This window comes from Tachysurus fulvidraco, chromosome 12 (assembly GCF_022655615.1).
Source record: "Tachysurus fulvidraco isolate hzauxx_2018 chromosome 12, HZAU_PFXX_2.0, whole genome shotgun sequence".
Taxonomy (NCBI): domain Eukaryota; kingdom Metazoa; phylum Chordata; class Actinopteri; order Siluriformes; family Bagridae; genus Tachysurus; species Tachysurus fulvidraco.
The window spans coordinates 22,139,029-22,158,185 of record NC_062529.1 but is presented as its reverse complement, the minus strand read 5'-3'; the positions used below and the strand labels follow the sequence as shown (position 1 = coordinate 22,158,185).

The 19,157-nt window shown below is 40.2% G+C and overlaps 1 protein-coding gene across 3 annotated transcripts in view; it reads left to right on the top strand.

Annotated features, from left to right (window-relative positions):
• Positions 1–1,008: 1,008 nt before the first annotated feature.
• LOC113640491 (E3 ubiquitin-protein ligase TRIM47-like) overlaps positions 1,009–19,157 on the top strand; it is an 18,857-nt gene continuing 708 nt past the window's right edge. Inside the window, exons 1-7 of one of the 3 annotated variants that reach the window (XM_047821072.1) lie at positions 1,009–1,117; positions 1,405–1,491; positions 4,589–4,679; positions 4,713–5,148; positions 5,260–5,355; positions 5,480–5,713; positions 5,804–5,960. In XM_047821072.1, the coding sequence (XP_047677028.1) occupies positions 1,428–1,491; positions 4,589–4,679; positions 4,713–5,148; positions 5,260–5,355; positions 5,480–5,713; positions 5,804–5,960 (1,078 nt within the window). In that variant the 5' untranslated portion in view covers positions 1,009–1,117; positions 1,405–1,427. Of the gene's footprint in view, positions 1,118–1,404; positions 1,492–4,588; positions 5,149–5,259; positions 5,356–5,479; positions 5,714–5,803; positions 5,961–8,645; positions 9,284–19,157 lie in introns of those variants that run through there. The other 2 variants (XM_047821073.1, XM_047821071.1) reach the window with 2 other exon arrangements.

The following is a 19,157-nucleotide window of genomic DNA, read 5'->3' as shown; positions in this document are numbered from 1 at the left end:
GGGGGGCACGGTGGCTTAGTGGTTAGCACGTTCGCCTCACACCTCCAGGGTTGGGGGTTCGATTCCTGCCTCCGCCTTGTGTATGCGGAGTTTGCATGTTCTCCCCATGCTTAAGGGGTTTTCTCTGGGTACTCTGGTTTCGTACCCCGGTCCAAAGACATGCATGGTAGGTTGATTGGCATCTCTGGAAAATTGTCCGTAGTGTGTGATTGTGTGAGTGAATGAGTGTGTGTGTGTGTGCCCTGTGATGGGTTGGCACCAGCCTTGATGGTTGTATCCAGCCTTGATGCCCGATGACGCCTGAGATAGGCACAGGCTCCCCGTGACCCGAGGTAGTTCGGATAAGTGGTAGAAAATGAGTGAGAGAGTGAGAAATATTTCTCCAAAAGTTTCATTTACTATAAATGTAATGCGGGACTCTTATTTTGACAAGCGGCAGCATACATTGAAGTCACGGATCGCAGTTGTGAAAAGCATCACAGCACTACGGTTCTCAGCTCTAAAGTTTTACTCACTCACTCTCACTCATTTTCTACCGCTTTTATCCGAACTACCTCGGGTCACGGGGAGCCTGTGCCTATCTCAGGCGTCATCGGGCATCAAGGCAGGATACACCCTGGACGGAGTGCCAACCCATCGCAGGGTGCTCTAAAGTTTTATATTTTTGTAAACACCCCACCCTAAAGGGCATCTTTTGGAGGCAATCAAGGCTCAATAAAACTTCATTAAGACCATCAGTAAAGTTTTGGTCGTCATTAGTATGGGGTCCGCTACACTTACAGTACATTTACATTTACATTTACAGCATTTGGCAGACCCCCATATCCAGAGCGACGTACATAAGTGCTTAAATCTCTATCATTGAATACATTTATGCTGATTCACTAGGTTACATACTTAAGATACCATGAGTTTAAAATATTTGTTCAAAGTTACAATGAAAAAGTGTCAATTTTTGTCAGTTTATTTCACTGAGACTGAAAGGCAGAAAAATGAATCAGAATCAGAATCAGGTTTATTGACACACACAAGGAACTTGGTTCCAGCTGTTTGTGACTCTCAAAAGTAAAGACATATATAACATTATACTACACAAGACAGGACAATACAGACTGTGGTAAGCTCTGGGTGAAACTTGAACACAAACTTAAACACTTATCTGGATGTGAGAAACTGTGAATGATACAGTTATTGTGCTGAAAGCTGAGAGAAAGATCAGTTAAATTCTGTGTTTATTACAATCTCATAATGAGAATGTTTACAAGTGTTTTAAATCACAGACTAAATGCTTTTAGTGTCATTCATTAACACCGCAGACAGACATAACTGAGTTAAACAGACTAATCAGTAAAACCTCATACTGTTACATGTGTGGATTGAATGATGTGATTTCTTACCGTAAAGGTTAAAAACACAGGAGGAAGTAAATGGCTGAATCTTCATCACCAACAGAAGGCAGAAGAAGGGGGAACATGGAAGAACCAGAATTATGTAAGTTATACAGTTTATGCATGATTAGTTTTCTGCATGTTTAGTAATTATAGATATTCTACATGTTTTAATGAAGGACTGTCACTATTATTAATCTATATTGTCATAAAAATGATTTCAGTGAATAGCTTAATTGTCTTAACTGCCTTATGTAACAAGAATAAGAGTTGTGTTATATTACACAAACATATTAGAAAGACATTTATTTATACTGATCCTATAACTATCTAGGATTTATTTTACTTTATTAGTTACATATTTCAATATATAATTCAATAATTAAATATGTATTGAAATGTAAGAAATAAGATATGTAAATATCATTAGAATTATATTTATATTTTTATATTATATTTATTGTTTTATTTATTTATACAGTAGTTTGTATTTTTTTGCATAGATATATAAGAGTGAAATGTTTTGTTTACTATTTTAATATTTATATATTTAATATTTGTATATTAAAAGGGGGCACGGTGGATTAGTGGTTAGCACGTTCGCCTCACACCTCCAGGGTCGGGTTCGATTCCTGCCTCCACCTTGTGTGTGCCTCGGGGGTTTCCTCCGGGTACTCCGGTTTTTCCCCCGGTCGAAAGACATGCATGGTTGGCATCTCTGGAAAATTATCCGTAGTGTGTGATTGTGTGAGTGATTGAGAGTGTGTGTGCTCTGTGATGGGTTGGCACTCCGTCCAGAGTGTATCCTACCTTGATGCCTGATGACGCCTGAGATAGGCACAGGCTCAGATAAGCGTTAGAAAAGTAGTGAGTGAGTGAGTAATTTATTTCACTGACACTGAAAGGCAGAAAAATGAATCTGAATTAGAATCAGAATCAGGTTTATTGGCCAAGTGTGTTGACACACTCAAGGAACTTGGTTCCAGCTGTACGTGACTCTCAAAAGTACAAACATATATAACATTATATTATACAAGACAGGACAATACAGACTATACAAGAAAATGCAGACAATGTGATACAATACAGACAGTATGAGTATTAAATATGAATACAGAATATATAACTGGTCAGTTCTGTACATAGAGTGTGAGAAGTGCATGGTAGTGCTAATAACAACATTGTGTAATATTTTGCTTTTGTGCAATATGCAGCAGCAGTAGTGTGTGTAACATACACAGATAATGTGATGACTGACAGATCTGATAATGCAATACTTGTAGATATGAAGCTGGAAATACAATTATGGTGAGTTATTTAATCAGGGTGACTGATTAAAATTTAAATGATTAAAAAAACAAAACCTTGAAAATAAGCAACATGAAAACTGTCTCTATGTAACTGCTCTAAATGTCTGTAGAAACTAGACAGAAAATATACAAATAATAACAAATACATAGAAACTGTTAAAGAAAGATGTAAAATAGTTACCAAATAATATATTTAGCAAAATCTGTGACTGATTATTGTTGTGGAAGTTTTTGAGAAAATAAAAATAGCACACTGTTCAGAATGAGGAAGAGTGAAATGGTTCACAATGTATTTGTGCTGCTGCACAGCAGGACCCAGCGCTCCTGGTGTATCATGAGAGAGGAAGGGCCTAGAACATTTATTACATTGAGGTTATATAGGAATGATTTATAGACAGAAACCAGAAGAAAGTAAAACATCACCAATCATTGGCTAGATGCACAACGCTCGATCATCTACTGATCAGGAGGACCTTACCAAGGTCTGCTTAAGTTGTTTATGAACCTGAGTCTCACCATCACGTCTCCAGCTCCTTCGGACCCTCTAATATTGTACACAGATTCTCTCTGGTAATAACAATTTCTAGTCACAAATAAATTCTAGTCACGTGCACAGAAGGTCAGACAACTTTCATAGTAAAATATTACATCACAGTAATGTGTTATGTAATATTTATCTTGAATATTGATAATGATTATTACAAACTTTATAAAACAAAACCATTGCAACACTTAAACTTTGTAAATAACAAAATAACTTCAAAATGTATAATGTAACACCAAACAATGTATAACACAACATTTTAAATACACATTGACGTCCAAAAGTCTAAGACTTATAAAAGATTAATAATCTAGGAATCTGTAAATGAACATTAACATGAAACTACAGGCTGAAAAATGTCACTTTGTTGACTAAAAACGTGTGATTGTTGGAGCTCGGCAGTGATACTTTGTTACAATCCCAGGGAACAAAAGGAGTCTGGGGATGGAGGGATGAGTAACAGAATAAAAGGTGGTGTGTGTCAAATGTGAGGATCAACAACTCAACCCCAATCCTGTCACAAATAAGAATGTCACTATACAACTGAGTCAAAATGAACAAAGCTCATTTATTCACAAACATGAAGTGCAGGAGGGTTTGAAAACTTCAAGGGGGGATCAGGACAAAACAATAAGCAGAACACATCTAACTAATTTAGGGAGAAACTAAATAAGCTACAAAAGAAAATAAAAAACAAAGATTACAACACAATACACAATACACTAACTACATTACTAACATAAACAGGAGAAAACAAGATCCAAAAGAAATGGCACCCCTTCCCTACTAACCCCTTTCCAAATTATCAATAGAACTCAACAAATAAAGAATGAAAAACTGTAACAAATATTAACTTACAACCAAAAGAAAAACTTCCTGTTACAGAGATGTCAATTCCATCAACAGAATGAATAACAAAATATTAAACAAAGCTCAATCAAAGTACAATCACCAAACAGTAAATACAAACTACTGGGAGAGATTTAAAAAGCCTCCCAAAAACAGCTCACTCTCTCACACAACCACACCAGCACCCACCCGACAACCCACACACAACTAGCAGGACAATGCTGTTTAAATAAACTCTGCATCCACTCATCATCCAAACAGAGCTGATGTTTAATCAGTGATGTCAGATGACAACCATTTTTCACTGAAAAATTCATGAATTTATTCTACAAAAATAAAATTTTTACACTAACAGTTACTGACACCCCAACAAGTACCTTTACACAGTTTAAGAAAACTTCTAGACATTCTGGTCTGTGATTTTCACACCTAAGCTACAGATGCAGTTGACTCTATTTACATCATTTATCAACAATGTGTAACATTTTCTTTTCTAGTTTCTCATGACTCCAGCAGTCTCCTGTTTTTGTTCGATCAGCTGCTGTGTCCGATCTGTGTGGATGTGCTCACTGATCCAGTCACCACTCCATGTGGACACAACTTCTGTAATAGTTGCCTTACACAGTGCTGGGACAAGAATCAACACTGTCACTGTCCATTATGTAACCAGATATTCACCAAGAGACCTGAACTGAAGATCAATACAACACTGAGAGAGGTTGCAGATCACTTCAAGAAGAAAAGTGGTTCTGACAAACCCGAGGTTCTTTGTGATGCCTGCAGTGGAGAGAAGCTGAAGGCCCTAAAATCCTGTCTGGATTGTGGACTGAGTTTCTGTAAAATTCATTTAGAGCCACATTATCATGTTCCAACATTAAAGAAACACAAACTAATAAACCCTGTGGAGAACCTGGAGGCCAACATATGCAAGAAACATGAGAGAGCTCTGGAGCTGTTCTGTAGAGATGATCAGAAGTGTGTGTGTCAATTCTGTATTGAGACAGACCACAAGAATCACAACACCATTCCTATAGAGGAGGAGAGAAGAAAGAATAAGGTGGGAAACACAGATTAACTTCCAGTAGGAGATCGGATAGGAAGATTGTTATTTAAATTTAGCCAAATTACTTTTTTTAACAAAATTATTAGTTGTCTTCTCTGTCCTCAGACTCAGTTGATGGAAACACAGACTGAAGTGCAGCAGATGATTCAGGACCGACTGAAGAAGATAGAAGAGATCAAACACTCAGTAGAACAAAGCAAAGTGTGTACAAACATGACATGAGTTAATATCTGATACATTCAGTAGTTTTATTCTTATTTGTAGAAATGAACAAAGTTCATTATCAGTGTTATCTGATGGAAGTGAAAATGCATTCCGCCTTTAGAGAAGCACAGAGAAAGAGAAAGCAGACATTGTTGAAGTCTTCACTGCTCTGATTCGCTCCATTGAGAGAAGTCAGGCTGAGCTGCTGGAGATGATGGAGGAGAAGCAGAAAGCAGCAGAGAGGCAGGCTGAAGGACTCATTAAAGAGCTGGAGCAGGAAATCAGTGTGCTAAAGAGGAGAGACACTGAGCTGGAGCAACTCACACACACTGAGGATCATCTCCACCTCCAACAGGTCAGTGTTCCTCTCTCTGCTGACTGACAATGCAGAACATCACAGAACAATCATGCTGAGGGATTTCTCCTCTCTCCTGCTCTGCTGTAGATTTATTCCTCCATGTGCAGCCCTCCACACACCAAGAACTGGACTGAGATCAGCACTGATGTGGGTGTGGACACTGTGAGGACAGCTCTGTCTCAGCTTCAGCAGACTCTGAATGAGAAACTCACTAAATTAGTCACTGACAAGTTAAAGGAAACAGGTGAGAAATTATTTTGTACTGTAGATTTGATAAAAAAAAGTTTCTAATAACACAATTAAGTAGATGTTTTAGATATATGTTTTAAAAAACCTAAATAAAATCAACCAATAACTGATCTGAAATCTAATAATGATGGAGAGATCTACAGATGAAAATAAGTCTGATGATGCAGTGGTGTAATGCTGATATGTACATTTTAATATGGTCGCGTCCCGGACCTCAGCCTCCGGGCGCCGGAGGGGTGCTACATGCCGCGATTGCGGACATGTAAACCTTCAGGGTCAAGGGGGTTAACGGCAAACTGCTCCTGTAAGAACTCCAGAACTGAGCCGATTGGGCAGTTAACTGGTTCCAGGCCATGGTGCTTGCACCACGACGTAAACAGTCACCATCGCATACGACCTCCTCGTGGAGGAAGCTCTGGAGTGGAGAGACCAGCTGGTATGAACTGTACGGTACTACCTCTTTAGAGAGACCAGCCGCTATGAACTGTGCCCCCTCAGGGGACACAGCCACATTTCACAGCTCTGGGCGGGGGTGCACTAGGGTTCCGCCCGCCTGTGAGAGGAGATCTCTCCTGGGGGGAATTTCCTCAGGAACCTCCTGTGTGCAGGGAGGATGGAAACGTGAAAGTATGCGTCTTCCAGATCTATTGTGATGAACCAGTCCCTGGACCTGATCTGAGTCACGACCTCATTGAGGGTGAGCATCCTGAACCCGATCCTCCTGAGAGAGCGGTTAAAGGAGTGTAGATCTAGAATAGGACGCAACCCGCCATCCTTCTTCGGAATGACGAAGTATGGGCTGTAGAAGCCTGACTCTCAAACCAAGGCCAGAACTACCTCGATGGTTCCTTTCATCAGGAGTGTGCACACTTCTCATTCCAGGACCAGAGCCTGCTCGGGTCCCCCACCAAGGTGGGACACATCCCATTAAAACGGGGAGGAGAGGACGCAAACTGGACCGTGTAGCCATCCTCTATGGTCCGCAGGACCCACCGGGAGACTCCTGGCAGCGTTCCTCAGGGGAACCAGCCCCTCGGGGCTGGCCTCTGACCCCCTCAGAGCAGCTGGGGCCGAGCCCTGCAGCTGATGGCACCTCGCAAGAGGCGGCGGACTTTCCCCCTCCACAACGAACGAAAGGTGGGGAGCAAACTGCTGGAGGGAAGCCGCGCCCTGAGGCACATCTTGTGGCAGAGCTGGCAGACCGGCCTCCATGACTCGAACGGCCGGAGCAACGTACTGCAGCCATTGACACATCCTGAGAGGCGGCGGGTCTCCCCCGTCCGTACCGAGACTTTGGGCGGAAGTGGAGGGAGGTGCCTGCTGGAGGGGGGCCGTGCTCTGATGCACATCCTGTGGCAGAACCAACGGCCTGGCGTCGCCTTTGGCCCTTAGGCCCCGCCCGCAGGGTTCGGGTGGCCACGCTCTGTTTCTGGGCTTCGCGGTGCTGCCGAACAGCCCCACCAGATCGCCGAGGGAGGTACTGCTGAAACGCAACCGACTGCTTTTTAGACTCCTGGAACTTGTTCATAAACGCCGTCACAGCATTGCCAAACAGTCCAGGAGGAGCCATCGGTGCGTCCAACAGCACAGCTCAATCCTTGTCCGGGAGGTCGGACAAAATGAGCCACAGATGCCTTTTTGTGGCCACCAGGGCCGTCTAAATCCAGCTTGGCAACGGCTCGTGTCACAACCTCAATGAGCTCCTCGTACAGCACAGGCTGTGAGGAGCCCACGGGCTCACTAGCATCCATCAGCTCTCCTTCCTCGGAGGGAGAGACATGTAATGCCGTGCTGCTCACACCGGGAGATGAAGCAGCCATCCGGCCTGCTTGTCTGAGGGAACCGGAGCAGACAAGGCTGGAGAGGACTCATCCGCCTCCAATCCCGCTGCTATATCGGCCTGCGAGCCCCACAAGTGCCGGTGCCGCTTTACCTCAGCAAGAGCGGGACCGGAGCAGCGAGGGAGAGAGCTCTTCTCGAAGAGCGCTCCTCGAGAGTGAAGCATGCGCATAGTCATGCGACTACAATGCGAGCAATCGACTCCCTCGAGAGCCGATTGTGCATGCTCCACTCCCAAGCAAACAACACACCGATCATGCGAATCCTTCCTGGTAATGAAACAGGGACACGGAAAAACACACTTACAGAAATTCTGTCTGCTAGCCATCACTCGATCAGAAACACAGTATCAGAAAAACAGCACTTACCTGAATGAGCAGAAGCTAGCATCTTGTCCATCTCGCAGCCATTTGTAGCTTCCTGTTTACACGACGTCACCCGCCGATGACGTCACGTCCCAACGCCTATTGGTCAGATTACACACGTGGTTCAGAGCGCGGTCACGCAGGGGCGTTCCCATAGCGTTTCGATGCAGCTCGAGTTCCGAAAGGGGACTGTTTTAATCAGTTACAGACTGCCTTCATGTGGACTTATGCTCTGTGTAATATTTTCAATGAAACAATTGTTTGTGGACAACAGATAGATTAGACATGAATGGATGGACTGAATCAGTAGATTGATTGAATGCTAGATAAAATTATGGGAATTTTATTTTTTAAGAGAACTTTTAAAAAATCTTCTACAAATCTTTTTATAAACCAATAATGAATATGATCCACTGGATGATGATTTAATATTTTCTACATGTTTACTCATATCACACACTGTGTGTTTCTCTCAGTGGATGTGACTCTGGATCCTGATACAGCTCATCCCGAACTCATCCTGTCTGCTGATGAAAACAAGTGACACATGGAAAAATTCAGAATCTCCCTTATACACCACAGAGGTTTTATACATGTCCATGTGTTCTGGGGAAATCAGAGTTTCTGCTCAGGGAGATTTTATTATGAGGTGCAAGTCAGAGGGAATACTGGCTGGGATGTTGAAGTGGCCACAGAGAACATTAACAGGACGGGTGAGATTACACTGACTCCTGAGGATGGATTCTGGGCTGTGGTACAGATTAATGAGAATCAGTATACTCATATCTACTCTTTCACTGGTCAGACTTTCACTGAGAAACTCTATCCATACTTCAGTCCTTGTTTAAATAAAGGAGGTAAAAATTCAACACCACTGATCATCTCTCCTGTATTTAAGACTGAATGAATTTAAACCTCACAAATTCAATCATCAGATTGTAAGAGTAAAAAGAATTTGTTTACTTTTTTGGTTAGATTTTATATACATATATCCTTTTAAACTGCTGTACATGTTATTTTAATACCTGGTTTTAATTGTAATCCTACAGTCTGTTTGTTATCATTATGTGACATTATGACTGTTAAACTTTGTAATTACAAATCACATATAAATAAAGATCATTTACAGTTTACTCTGAGTTTTACTGCAGAATTTAATTTGATCAAAAATTGTATACAGTTCAGCTGCTGATGTCTGTTTAAATAAAAACAAACAAAACTACATCTCTGCTTAAAACATCATCAAATACAAACACAATCAGATTCATATTTTATTTAGAAATAAAAATTCATTATTTCCACACAATGTTTTACTGACATCTAGAATCTTTCATTTCTACAACTGAAGCTGAATTCAATCCAATCATTAAGCTGAACAGTGAAGGTAAAGCTGCACTGATCCAATAAATAACGGCCACCAATCATACAGATGGCTTGTGTAATTTTACTTTGTGCTCTCTATCTCTCTCTCTCTCTCTCTCTCTCTCTCTCTCTCTCTCTCTCTCTCTCTCTCTCTCTCTCTCTCTCTATCTCTGTAGTTTCTGAAGACACCACATCATTCTGAATACTAAACATGAAAGAAACAAACACTATGTGTGTCTCTTGGACCATATACAGAGTTTATAAGTTTTTAGAAGCCGCATGTCACAGCTTGTTCACGTCCATATTGCTCTCTGACCCACAGGAACATTACATGTTAACCATATGTTTATATCTACATGAACTTAAACATGTATTTATGTAAGCAACAATAGTCATTTGTGAACACTGAAAAAATATATTTGAGTATTGACTTGTATAATTTGAGCATAATCTCTGAAAATCTCTAAAATCTTTTAAACTCTTGAACACAGGCACTCGTAACTTCTCATTACATAACAACATTTAACCCTCTGAGGTCTAAGGGTATTTTTTAGGGTCTGGAAAAGTTTTGTCATAGCCTGACATTTGTGCTTTTTTCAGTTGCTTATAAAGATAGAAATGGCTAAACTCTAATATCACTGTAATCAGCACAAACTGAACCACAATAATAAGTGAGCAGCATGTATGTACATGATTGTGTTTTTGAGAAAACAATGATACAATTCATCTTGTGCGTGTTCTGTTCATTCGCAAAGTTAAATGTAGTGAGGACTAAAGTATGGAATAAAGCACATGAGGACAGCGGTGTGATGAAGCGGAGATCGTTTCCACCCCGACCTTGATTATTTTTCTACACCATCATATACTGAATTGTTTTAATTTACTTTTTTTTCATTTTTTCATTTTTATTTTTTTATTTTTTTTGGGGTGGGGGTGGGGGTTGTTACGCTTGCCTGTCTTCAAAACTTGAGAGGTTTCGCTCCGTCTTTTTTCTTTCTCTCAATCTAAATGAGATTCAACACCATGGTGTCATGATGTGATCCATTACATGGCATTTCAGCTGTTAACAACCTTCTTAGGTTGTATATATTTACATCCTAATTTCAACTCAATTCAATTTAATTTTATTTGTGTAGAGCTTTTAACAATGGACATTGTCTCAAAGCAGCTTGACATGAACATAAGGAATAAAGTACAAAAAGTTCAAGATTAATATTAGACTTATATTTAAATGTGTTTGTATTCATCCCTAATGAACAAGCCTGTGGTGACTGTGGTGAGGAAAAACTCCCTTAGATCGAAGAGGATGAAACCTTGAGAGGAACCAGACTCACAAGTGAACCTCATCCTCATTTGGGTGACACTGGAAGGTGTGATTATAAACTGTTAGAAACAACAGAGAGTGTTATTACGAATAATGTCCTTTCTACCATCAGGTACTGTACAGTGTGACAACTATGTATTGATTAGGAGGTTGTTGTCCTCAAAGACCACATGGAGTTGACATCTTCTCACTGAATGTCTGAAATCTTTATCCAACTGGAACTGGTACATCTCTAGATGCCTCAGGATGGGCAGAAAGAGAGAAGCAAGTGGAGAGAAATTAGCATAGATGCTGTTCATAATATCAACCAGCACTAGATAATGTGTGTTTGGTCAGATGTACTGGAGCACAAGGTTATGGGATGTTTTATGTGTATGCGTGGCTGAAGAGATATGTCTTTAATCTAGTATTAATTTAGTCAAATTTAGTTAGTTTAATTTAGTGTGCTTTGATATTCTGGGACCTATCAGAAGTCCAAAGTTTTGTGATCTCTGTGATCTCTTAAATGAGGAGAAAGTCATCAGTGCGCTCAGCAAAGAGCTTTTTCAGGCTCTATTTATTTTATCTAAATTAAATTATGGACAGTATTTTTGGTTTTGTAACGATTCTATGCATTAAAGTCTATAATTCTAATTCTAAGTCACCAGCCACTGATTTTAACTCCTGTTATCTGAAATTAACTCCACTTATGTGACTCATTTACCCGTTAAGCGTTTTCACGTTAAACTAATCGTGTGGCCGCCGGTATCTGCAATTCAGGCCACGTTCTTCTTTAAAATCCATCCTTCAACATCTTTTTTGTGGTGTAGTGAGCTGGAAAATACCCCCAAAGCTTAGAAGAAGAGGGTGTCTTGTGCTTGTGTGTCTCGATTTCATCATATAGTCGACTTGTGTTACTCCTCGAGCAAAAAAAAAAAAAAACATAACTGGGCTTTATCAGAGCTGCAGAGAAACTCTGTGTGTTTTCAAACCAAAATGAATATTAACTCTGTTTTGTGTGTGTGTTTGTGTGTGTGAGTGTCTGTGTGTGTGTGTGTGTGTGTGTGTGTGTGTGTGTGTGTGTGTGTGTGTGTGTGTGTGTGTGTGTGTGTGTGTGTGTGTGTGCGTAATGAGCTGTAAGGGCCAGCAGCCTCCTGCTGTGTGTTTTATTCATAGCCGTTTATAGCACAGCGGGGTTGCAGTCAGTGGCGCATGGCTTCACTCTGTGTGTGTGTGTGTGTGTGTGTGTGTGTGTGTGTGTGTGTGTGTGTGTGTGTGTGTGCATTTGTGTGTTTTTTGTAGCCCTCAAGCATGGAACCAACCACTGAATTGTCATTACAGTCACATGCATACGCAAATTCAAGCTTTTCATAGAATGATTATTTCTCACTGATAGTTTGTGTAAATGCATACTGAAAGCTTTCAGGAGCCGTTTAACTTTCTACGACTTCCCCTGCATCTTCATGCTCATTTTAGAACCAGACAGACAAGATTACCTGTATTATTTGCTCACCTGATTTTACACCGAAATAAGAATATCGGTTGTATTTCTCCAGCCGAACTTGACAGTCTGAACTTGGACCAAATTGGGGTAAAAATTTCTGCTTTTCAAATTCAAATTCAAATTTTCTGTCACATACAATATCGTACACAGTACGTCATGGAAGTGAAATGCTTTTACTGTGCGTGTGATAACTGAGATAAAGTAAATGCAGTCTAATAGAAAATAAAGTGGGGGAAAAATAAACTAATAGAAATGATATGGGGAAAAAATGGCATGTGAACACTGAGTGATATGATGATATGAATACAGTAATTCATACTTTTTGTTGGTTGTTTTTGAGCGAGTTTTGGACAAGATCCTTGTTAATAATGCAGACTGTATGAAGGGTTTTGGGGAAAAAAGTGGCTTCAGTGTTCGAAATAAAAACTGAGGTTTTTGAAAGCACTGTGTTGAATAACAAATGATGGATGTTCATGGAGTTCATGGATTTTGAAAGATCACTGACTGGATTTTATGTGAAAGCAATGAAAAGTGATTGACAGTTTGTTCTGCACAGACGTCTGTGTGAAGTTTTGAGAATGTGACTTTGGTTTTTATAGCAATTGGAAAAAAAATATATTATGAAACATACTAGACTCTGTATTCAGTTCTCAAACTCGATGTCTGACACTGAAGGCTGTGAGACGTGAGAAAGGTTCGTCTTAGATCTGAGGTAAGTTTTTATACTTACTTGAAATTCGTATGATGAAAAAAACGCAGCTTGCCATGAAGACATCATAAAACTACAAAGTTGAAAAAAAATGTTACATAAAGGACTCCATGAATACCAAGCTTTTGACATTGTTCCTTGTGAAATATCATGGTTTCACAGCTTGACGATTCTCTGGCAGTACACTAGGGGGCGCTTCGGCAGTGTGTTATCAGAATCAGCCAAGTGTGTTGACACACACAAGGAGTTTGGTTCCAGCAGTTTGTGACTCTCAAAAGTCATACATACACAATACTATACAAACTATACAAGACAATGCAGACAATGGGATACAATATAGATGGAATGAGTATAAAATATGAATATAGAATGAAAAGAAATATATAAAATATGAATATACAGTAGAATATGAATCAGTGTGGGTGTTCAAATAACAATATTGTGCAGTATTATGCTTTTGTACAATATAGAGCAGCAGTAGTGTGTAATATACAGATGATTTGATGACTGACAGTCCTGATAATGCAGTACTTATGATGAGAAGCAGTGAATATAATTTATTATGGTGAGTTGTTGATCAAGATGATTGCCTGGGGAAAGAAACTGTTCCTGTGTCTGGCAGTTTTAGTGAGCAGAGTTCTGTAGCGCCTGCCAGAAGGGAGGAGCTGAAAGAGGTTATGTGCAGGGTGCGAAGGGTCAGTAGTGATTTTCCCTGCCCAGTCTCTGATTCTTGTGTCGTACAAGTCCTGGAGAGTGGGCAGGGGGGCGCCAATTATTTTTTCTTTGCGTTGCAGTCTGTTCCTGTCTTTTTGTTGCTGCACCAAACCAGATGGTGATGGATGTGCACAGGAGAGATTCTATGACCGCAGTGTAGAACAGCATCAACAGCTGTTGGTAGACCATCCTTCCTTAATTGGTGTAGAAAGTACAGCCTCTGCTGGGCCTTTTTGATGACGGAGTTTATGTTGCACTCCCATTTCAGGTCTTGGGAAATGGTAGTGCCCAGAAACCTGAAAGTCTCCACAGATGACACCGGGCTGTTGGATATTGTGACGGGGAGTAGTGTTGAGGGGTATTTCCTAAAGTCCACTGTCATCTCCACAGTTTTGAGGGTGTTTAGGTCCAGACTGTTCTGACTGCAGCATCTGGTCTGCAGACTCATCGCCATCTTGGATGAGACCGATGAGTGCAGCATCATCTGCAAATTTCAGGAGTTTACCAGTTTGGTCACTTGAAGTGCAGTCATTAGTGTATAGGGAGAATAACAGTGGGGAGAGGACACAACCCTGTGGAGCGCCAGTGCTGATTGTCCGAATGCTGGAGGTGACACCTCCCAGTTTCACCTGTTGTTTCCTGTCTGTCAGGAAGCTGGTGATCCACTGACAGATGGAAGGGGGTACAGTGATACTTAGGAGTTTGGAGTGGAGAATTTCCGGAATTATAGTATTAAAAGCCGAACTGAAGTCAACAAACAGAAACAGGGTATATGTCCCTGGTCAGTCCAGGTGTTGCAGAAGGTAGTGCAGTCCAATGTTGACTGCCTCATCCACTGATCTGTTTGCACGGTAGGCAAACTGTAGGGGATCCAGCATCCGTTCTGTGACAGACTTTAGGTGGGCCAATACCAGCTGTTCGAAGGTCTTCATGACAACAGATGTCAGAGCGACAGGCCTGTAGTCATTCAGTCCAGTCCAGTTATGTTTATGTGCCATGTGTTTTTGTTTGTTTGTGTTCATGTGTCTTTGCCCCACCCTAGCCTGAATTCCCATCCCTACTCTGCACACCTGTTCCTTATGTTTCTCTGAAATACTTTTCCTATTTATACCTGTTGTCTTGGGTGTTTTTGCTGAGTCTTTGTCTTTTGTTACCTGGTTTTTGGTTTCATGTTTGTAATGGTTCGTGATGCTATCTTTGCATTTGGGTCTGATTTTGTTCCTATGAAGGCATCTGTGTCCAACACATAGAGGTTGTGACGAGGTCAGGTTTCTTTGAACTGGGAAATCATTGTAGTGTAAAATTTTTTAGTCTTCAAAAGACCAGATGCTTTTGACAACACATGAGGGGCTGAAGTCCCACCCTCGCAACACTACTGGCTGTTGTTATTAGGAATGATAATACAGAATACAGATAATACAGAATACATTCTGAATACTGCTGCTATTTAAAATGAAAGATTTTCTGAGCAGATTTGAATGCAAACATTGAAGCGTTTGCTTCAATTGCTTTCCTAGCTGCACTGAGTCGTCACCCAGGGTTCAAAATATTGAGACTGTGTCTGTTTCCCGAGCTAGGAATCCTAATGTTCTACCCCTGGTTCGAGTCTCGTCACCCGGTGACCCCTGCCAGGGATTGATCTGCGTGGTCAGCCAGTGTCTCATGGGATTGTTGTGTATGAAGCCGCCCGGAGACTTTCATGCCTTCTTTTGAACCAATGTTGTGTCAGTGAGCAGTATGGCCTGGTCTCCATCAGCAATCAGGTCTGTGGTGAACTCCATTAGTTCCTCAGTTGCAGTATTATAAACTGTTGTAGAAATGACATTATTTACATTTAAATTATTTACTGTAGATTGTCACCCAAATGAGGATGGCTTCCTTTCTGAGTCTGGTTTCTCTCAAGGTTTCTTCCTCATAACCTCTCAGGGAGTTTTCCCTTGCTGCCGTCGCCTCCAGATTACATTATTAGGGATAGGGATAGATACTGTATATAGTATTTTAAATTTTAAGTTAATATTTAAAAAATAATTTTAAACTTTAATTGTATATATTCATTTCTTCTTCTTCTTCTTCTTCTTCTTCTTCTTCTTCTTCTTCTTCTTCTTCTTCTTGCTTTGAGACAATGAGAATTGCTAAATGTGCTATAGAATCGAATTGAACTGAATTCCTGTGAAATCCAAAAAAAGGTTACTTGTTGGATTTCTACAGATTACATACAATTTCCAGTTGTCTCACTGTTGCTTAAGCTGCTATCGCCAATAAGTGAAGATCAATCACCACAATAAATGACTGTCCTCAGCCTGTGAAATAGTGCATGAAGGGTGAACAAGACAAACGGAACATGTGATGGATTTGGTGTGTGGACTTCATGAAGACTGTAGACGATATGACCGGAACGAGTGTGTGTGTGAGAAGAACATTCGTCTCTGCCCCTCCTCACACTTCAGAAAAGCCATTAAGGATGTGGCTTTGCACCTCGAGGGGATAAAAGGCCTGGAAATACAAATGATAGAAGAAGGGCACGTGGGAAGGAGTTCATAGCCCCGGGGCTGTAGCTCATTTCTCTCCGTGTTCCCGCAGGCAGTGAACCAGTGGACAATCCCATCAAGAGAACAGGACCAGTGTTTTATAAAGGACGGAGGTCTTGACTCCACTTCTTAAAGGAAATGTGTCATTAACATGCTGGTCAGACTCTCTGGCACTAGCATGTATACAGATCACAGCAACACACAGCTTTAATGCAACATGAGAGACTGTCAGTGAGAGACACAGAGCACTCAAGGCTGGAGATGTGTTTATCTAAAGATGTATGGAACAAGCTAACATCACATCACACACACACACCTCAGTCTACTGCGATTCAATCACAAATCAGAGTAAATCGATGCCTGGTCCAAAACACACCAGGAACTATTTTTCTTCTGTTTGTTATTTATTACATATCACCTGCATGAGTAATTATGGATTTTTAAGCCAGAATAAAATCTATCCATCCAGACCGCTTGGAACATGATAGCCATACTACACGGTTTTACCTGTTACAAAGATAACTCCATAATCGTATGGTTTCTTACAGCACTGTGTTTAGCAAACAACTTGGAGGTGGATTCAATTATTTTATTTATTTTTTTTTTTAAATATTGTATCATGTATTTTTTTTGTATGGTTTAGCATCTTATAATAATGATAAAAAATATTTATACAGTAACTATGTATTTAATGTTTTAAATCCATTTAATTATTTTTTTTTATTAATTGGGGTGACAATTTTGCCCCATAACATGAAAATGTAAGATAACAAATACCGTTTTTATTCTATTTAATAATTTTTGCTCTCTACAAAGGAGTCAAATATTAAAAAGGGTTTTCAAAACTAGAATATGTTTAGAAATATGGCACTTCTTGTTGCTGCAACTTTAGGACTGAGAGAAACACATCCTCTCTACGTTCTGTACGTATAGCAGAACTATCACTAAGGCTGGCTTTGACTCTGACTGAAATATCAGAACATTAATGTTGTTGCTGCTCCTGGAAAGTGATTAACTCTAACACGTCCTAGCGTCTCGCTGACACCGTGGGCGAGACTAAGAACCCGAAGTGAAAAGTCAACAATGGAAAAAGACGAATGGGGGGACACATTATTTAGTGGAGTGGGTCTCAGGGAAAGGTCAAGCTCGCTATAGTGGCTAAAGGAGAACACAGAACATGCATTTGCCCAATCGATACTCAGCCCACACAGACCCACCACCCGTGTGTTTTCTGTTCTTTCTCACTTTCTGTTTTTTTTTATCCCCCCTATGTGTATATTCACTCCACAGTTTGTATCACCCCCTCAGATGCACCTCGGATGTGTGAACTACACACAGTTGAGTTTAATACCCTAAATAAAATCGATTGGTGTAGCTGCGTAAACCAACTCTGAATACAAGGATTTTTTTTTTCAATGGTCTACTTTAATAAAAAAACCTAGACTCATGCACATGTATGCAGGTGTCTAATCAGCCAATCATGTGGCAGTAGCATAATGCAGGAATCCATGCAGATTCAGATCAAGAACTTCAGTTAATGTTCACGTCAAATCTCAGACTGGGGGAAAAAGTGTGATCTGGGATTATTACGTGTGTGTGCGTGTGTGTGTGTGTGTGTGTGTGTGTGTGTGTGTGTGTGTGTGTGTGTGTGTGTGTGTGTGTGTGTGTGTGTGTGTGTGTCAGCAAAACAGGAACAAGTTAAAATTAATTTAAATTAATAAAATAAATAAATCTAAATATTTTTTTCAGTTCTTATATTCACATTCATACATTTCTCTCCAATCTATTATTCACCGAAAAATAAAAAAGAGCTAACAGGTTTGTAGCACAAAAAGCAGTTGTAAATTTTTAAAGTTTTCTGGCTTCAATATTATTCGTGTCTTCACTCTAAAAAGTTTATAACATTAAATTTGACTCATGTCATTGGATAAAGTCATGAAACTCAAACACTTCACCCAAACTACAAAATGCATCACACATCATGACAAGTCATGTGATCCACACCTCCAACCTCAGGACTTCTGATCAGCTTCACCTGCACTTGGTAAACACACACACACACGCACACACACACACACACACGCACACACACACACACACACACACACACACACACACACACACACACACACACACACACACACACACACACACACACACACACACACACACTCACCACAGTCCCCAACCCTAACCCTCTCTGCTTGGTTATTGATTCTGACCCGGACCTCAGTTTGAATTCGCTTTAGTCCTTACAATATCTCGGAATGGTTCTAAACCCTTCACTTTTTTCCAGATTGTCTCTGTCGAACATGGTGCATTGCTGCTTTTCTGAAGCTCTGTGTCCTAACTATACAACTGTAATAAGAGAAGTCTATGTTTCTTGATATTGTAATAACGGCAAATCAAACCGTTTCAAAAATACTGGATTGGAGATGCTTATCTTCTAAACCTGGATTCCACACACTTCCACATCATTGTTCAACAGTTTTATCATGACTTTTGGAGCAGATGCTCTTCTGTTTATCCAAAAAAAAAAAAAAAACACTTTCTGTGGGTTATTTAGCTGAAGGCTAAAATCTCCAGGGCCAGGCCAGTTGACAGAGGAGATTTTAGATTTTGTATTTCATTTATTTTTATGGTATAGTTTGTTTATTCATATTACCCTATATTCTAGATCTTTATTTGTACAATTTTCTTTATAAAAAAAATAGAAGTGAATGAAATAATAAAAATTTTAAAGTTAAAGTTAAACGGAATAGTTCATAAATATCTGGCAACCCTTTAGATCAAAGGCGGTAACTTTTTTTTCTCTCAATTTTAGAATAGATGAGAATAACCTTGGTAAGAGTTTCAGCTTTTAAACTA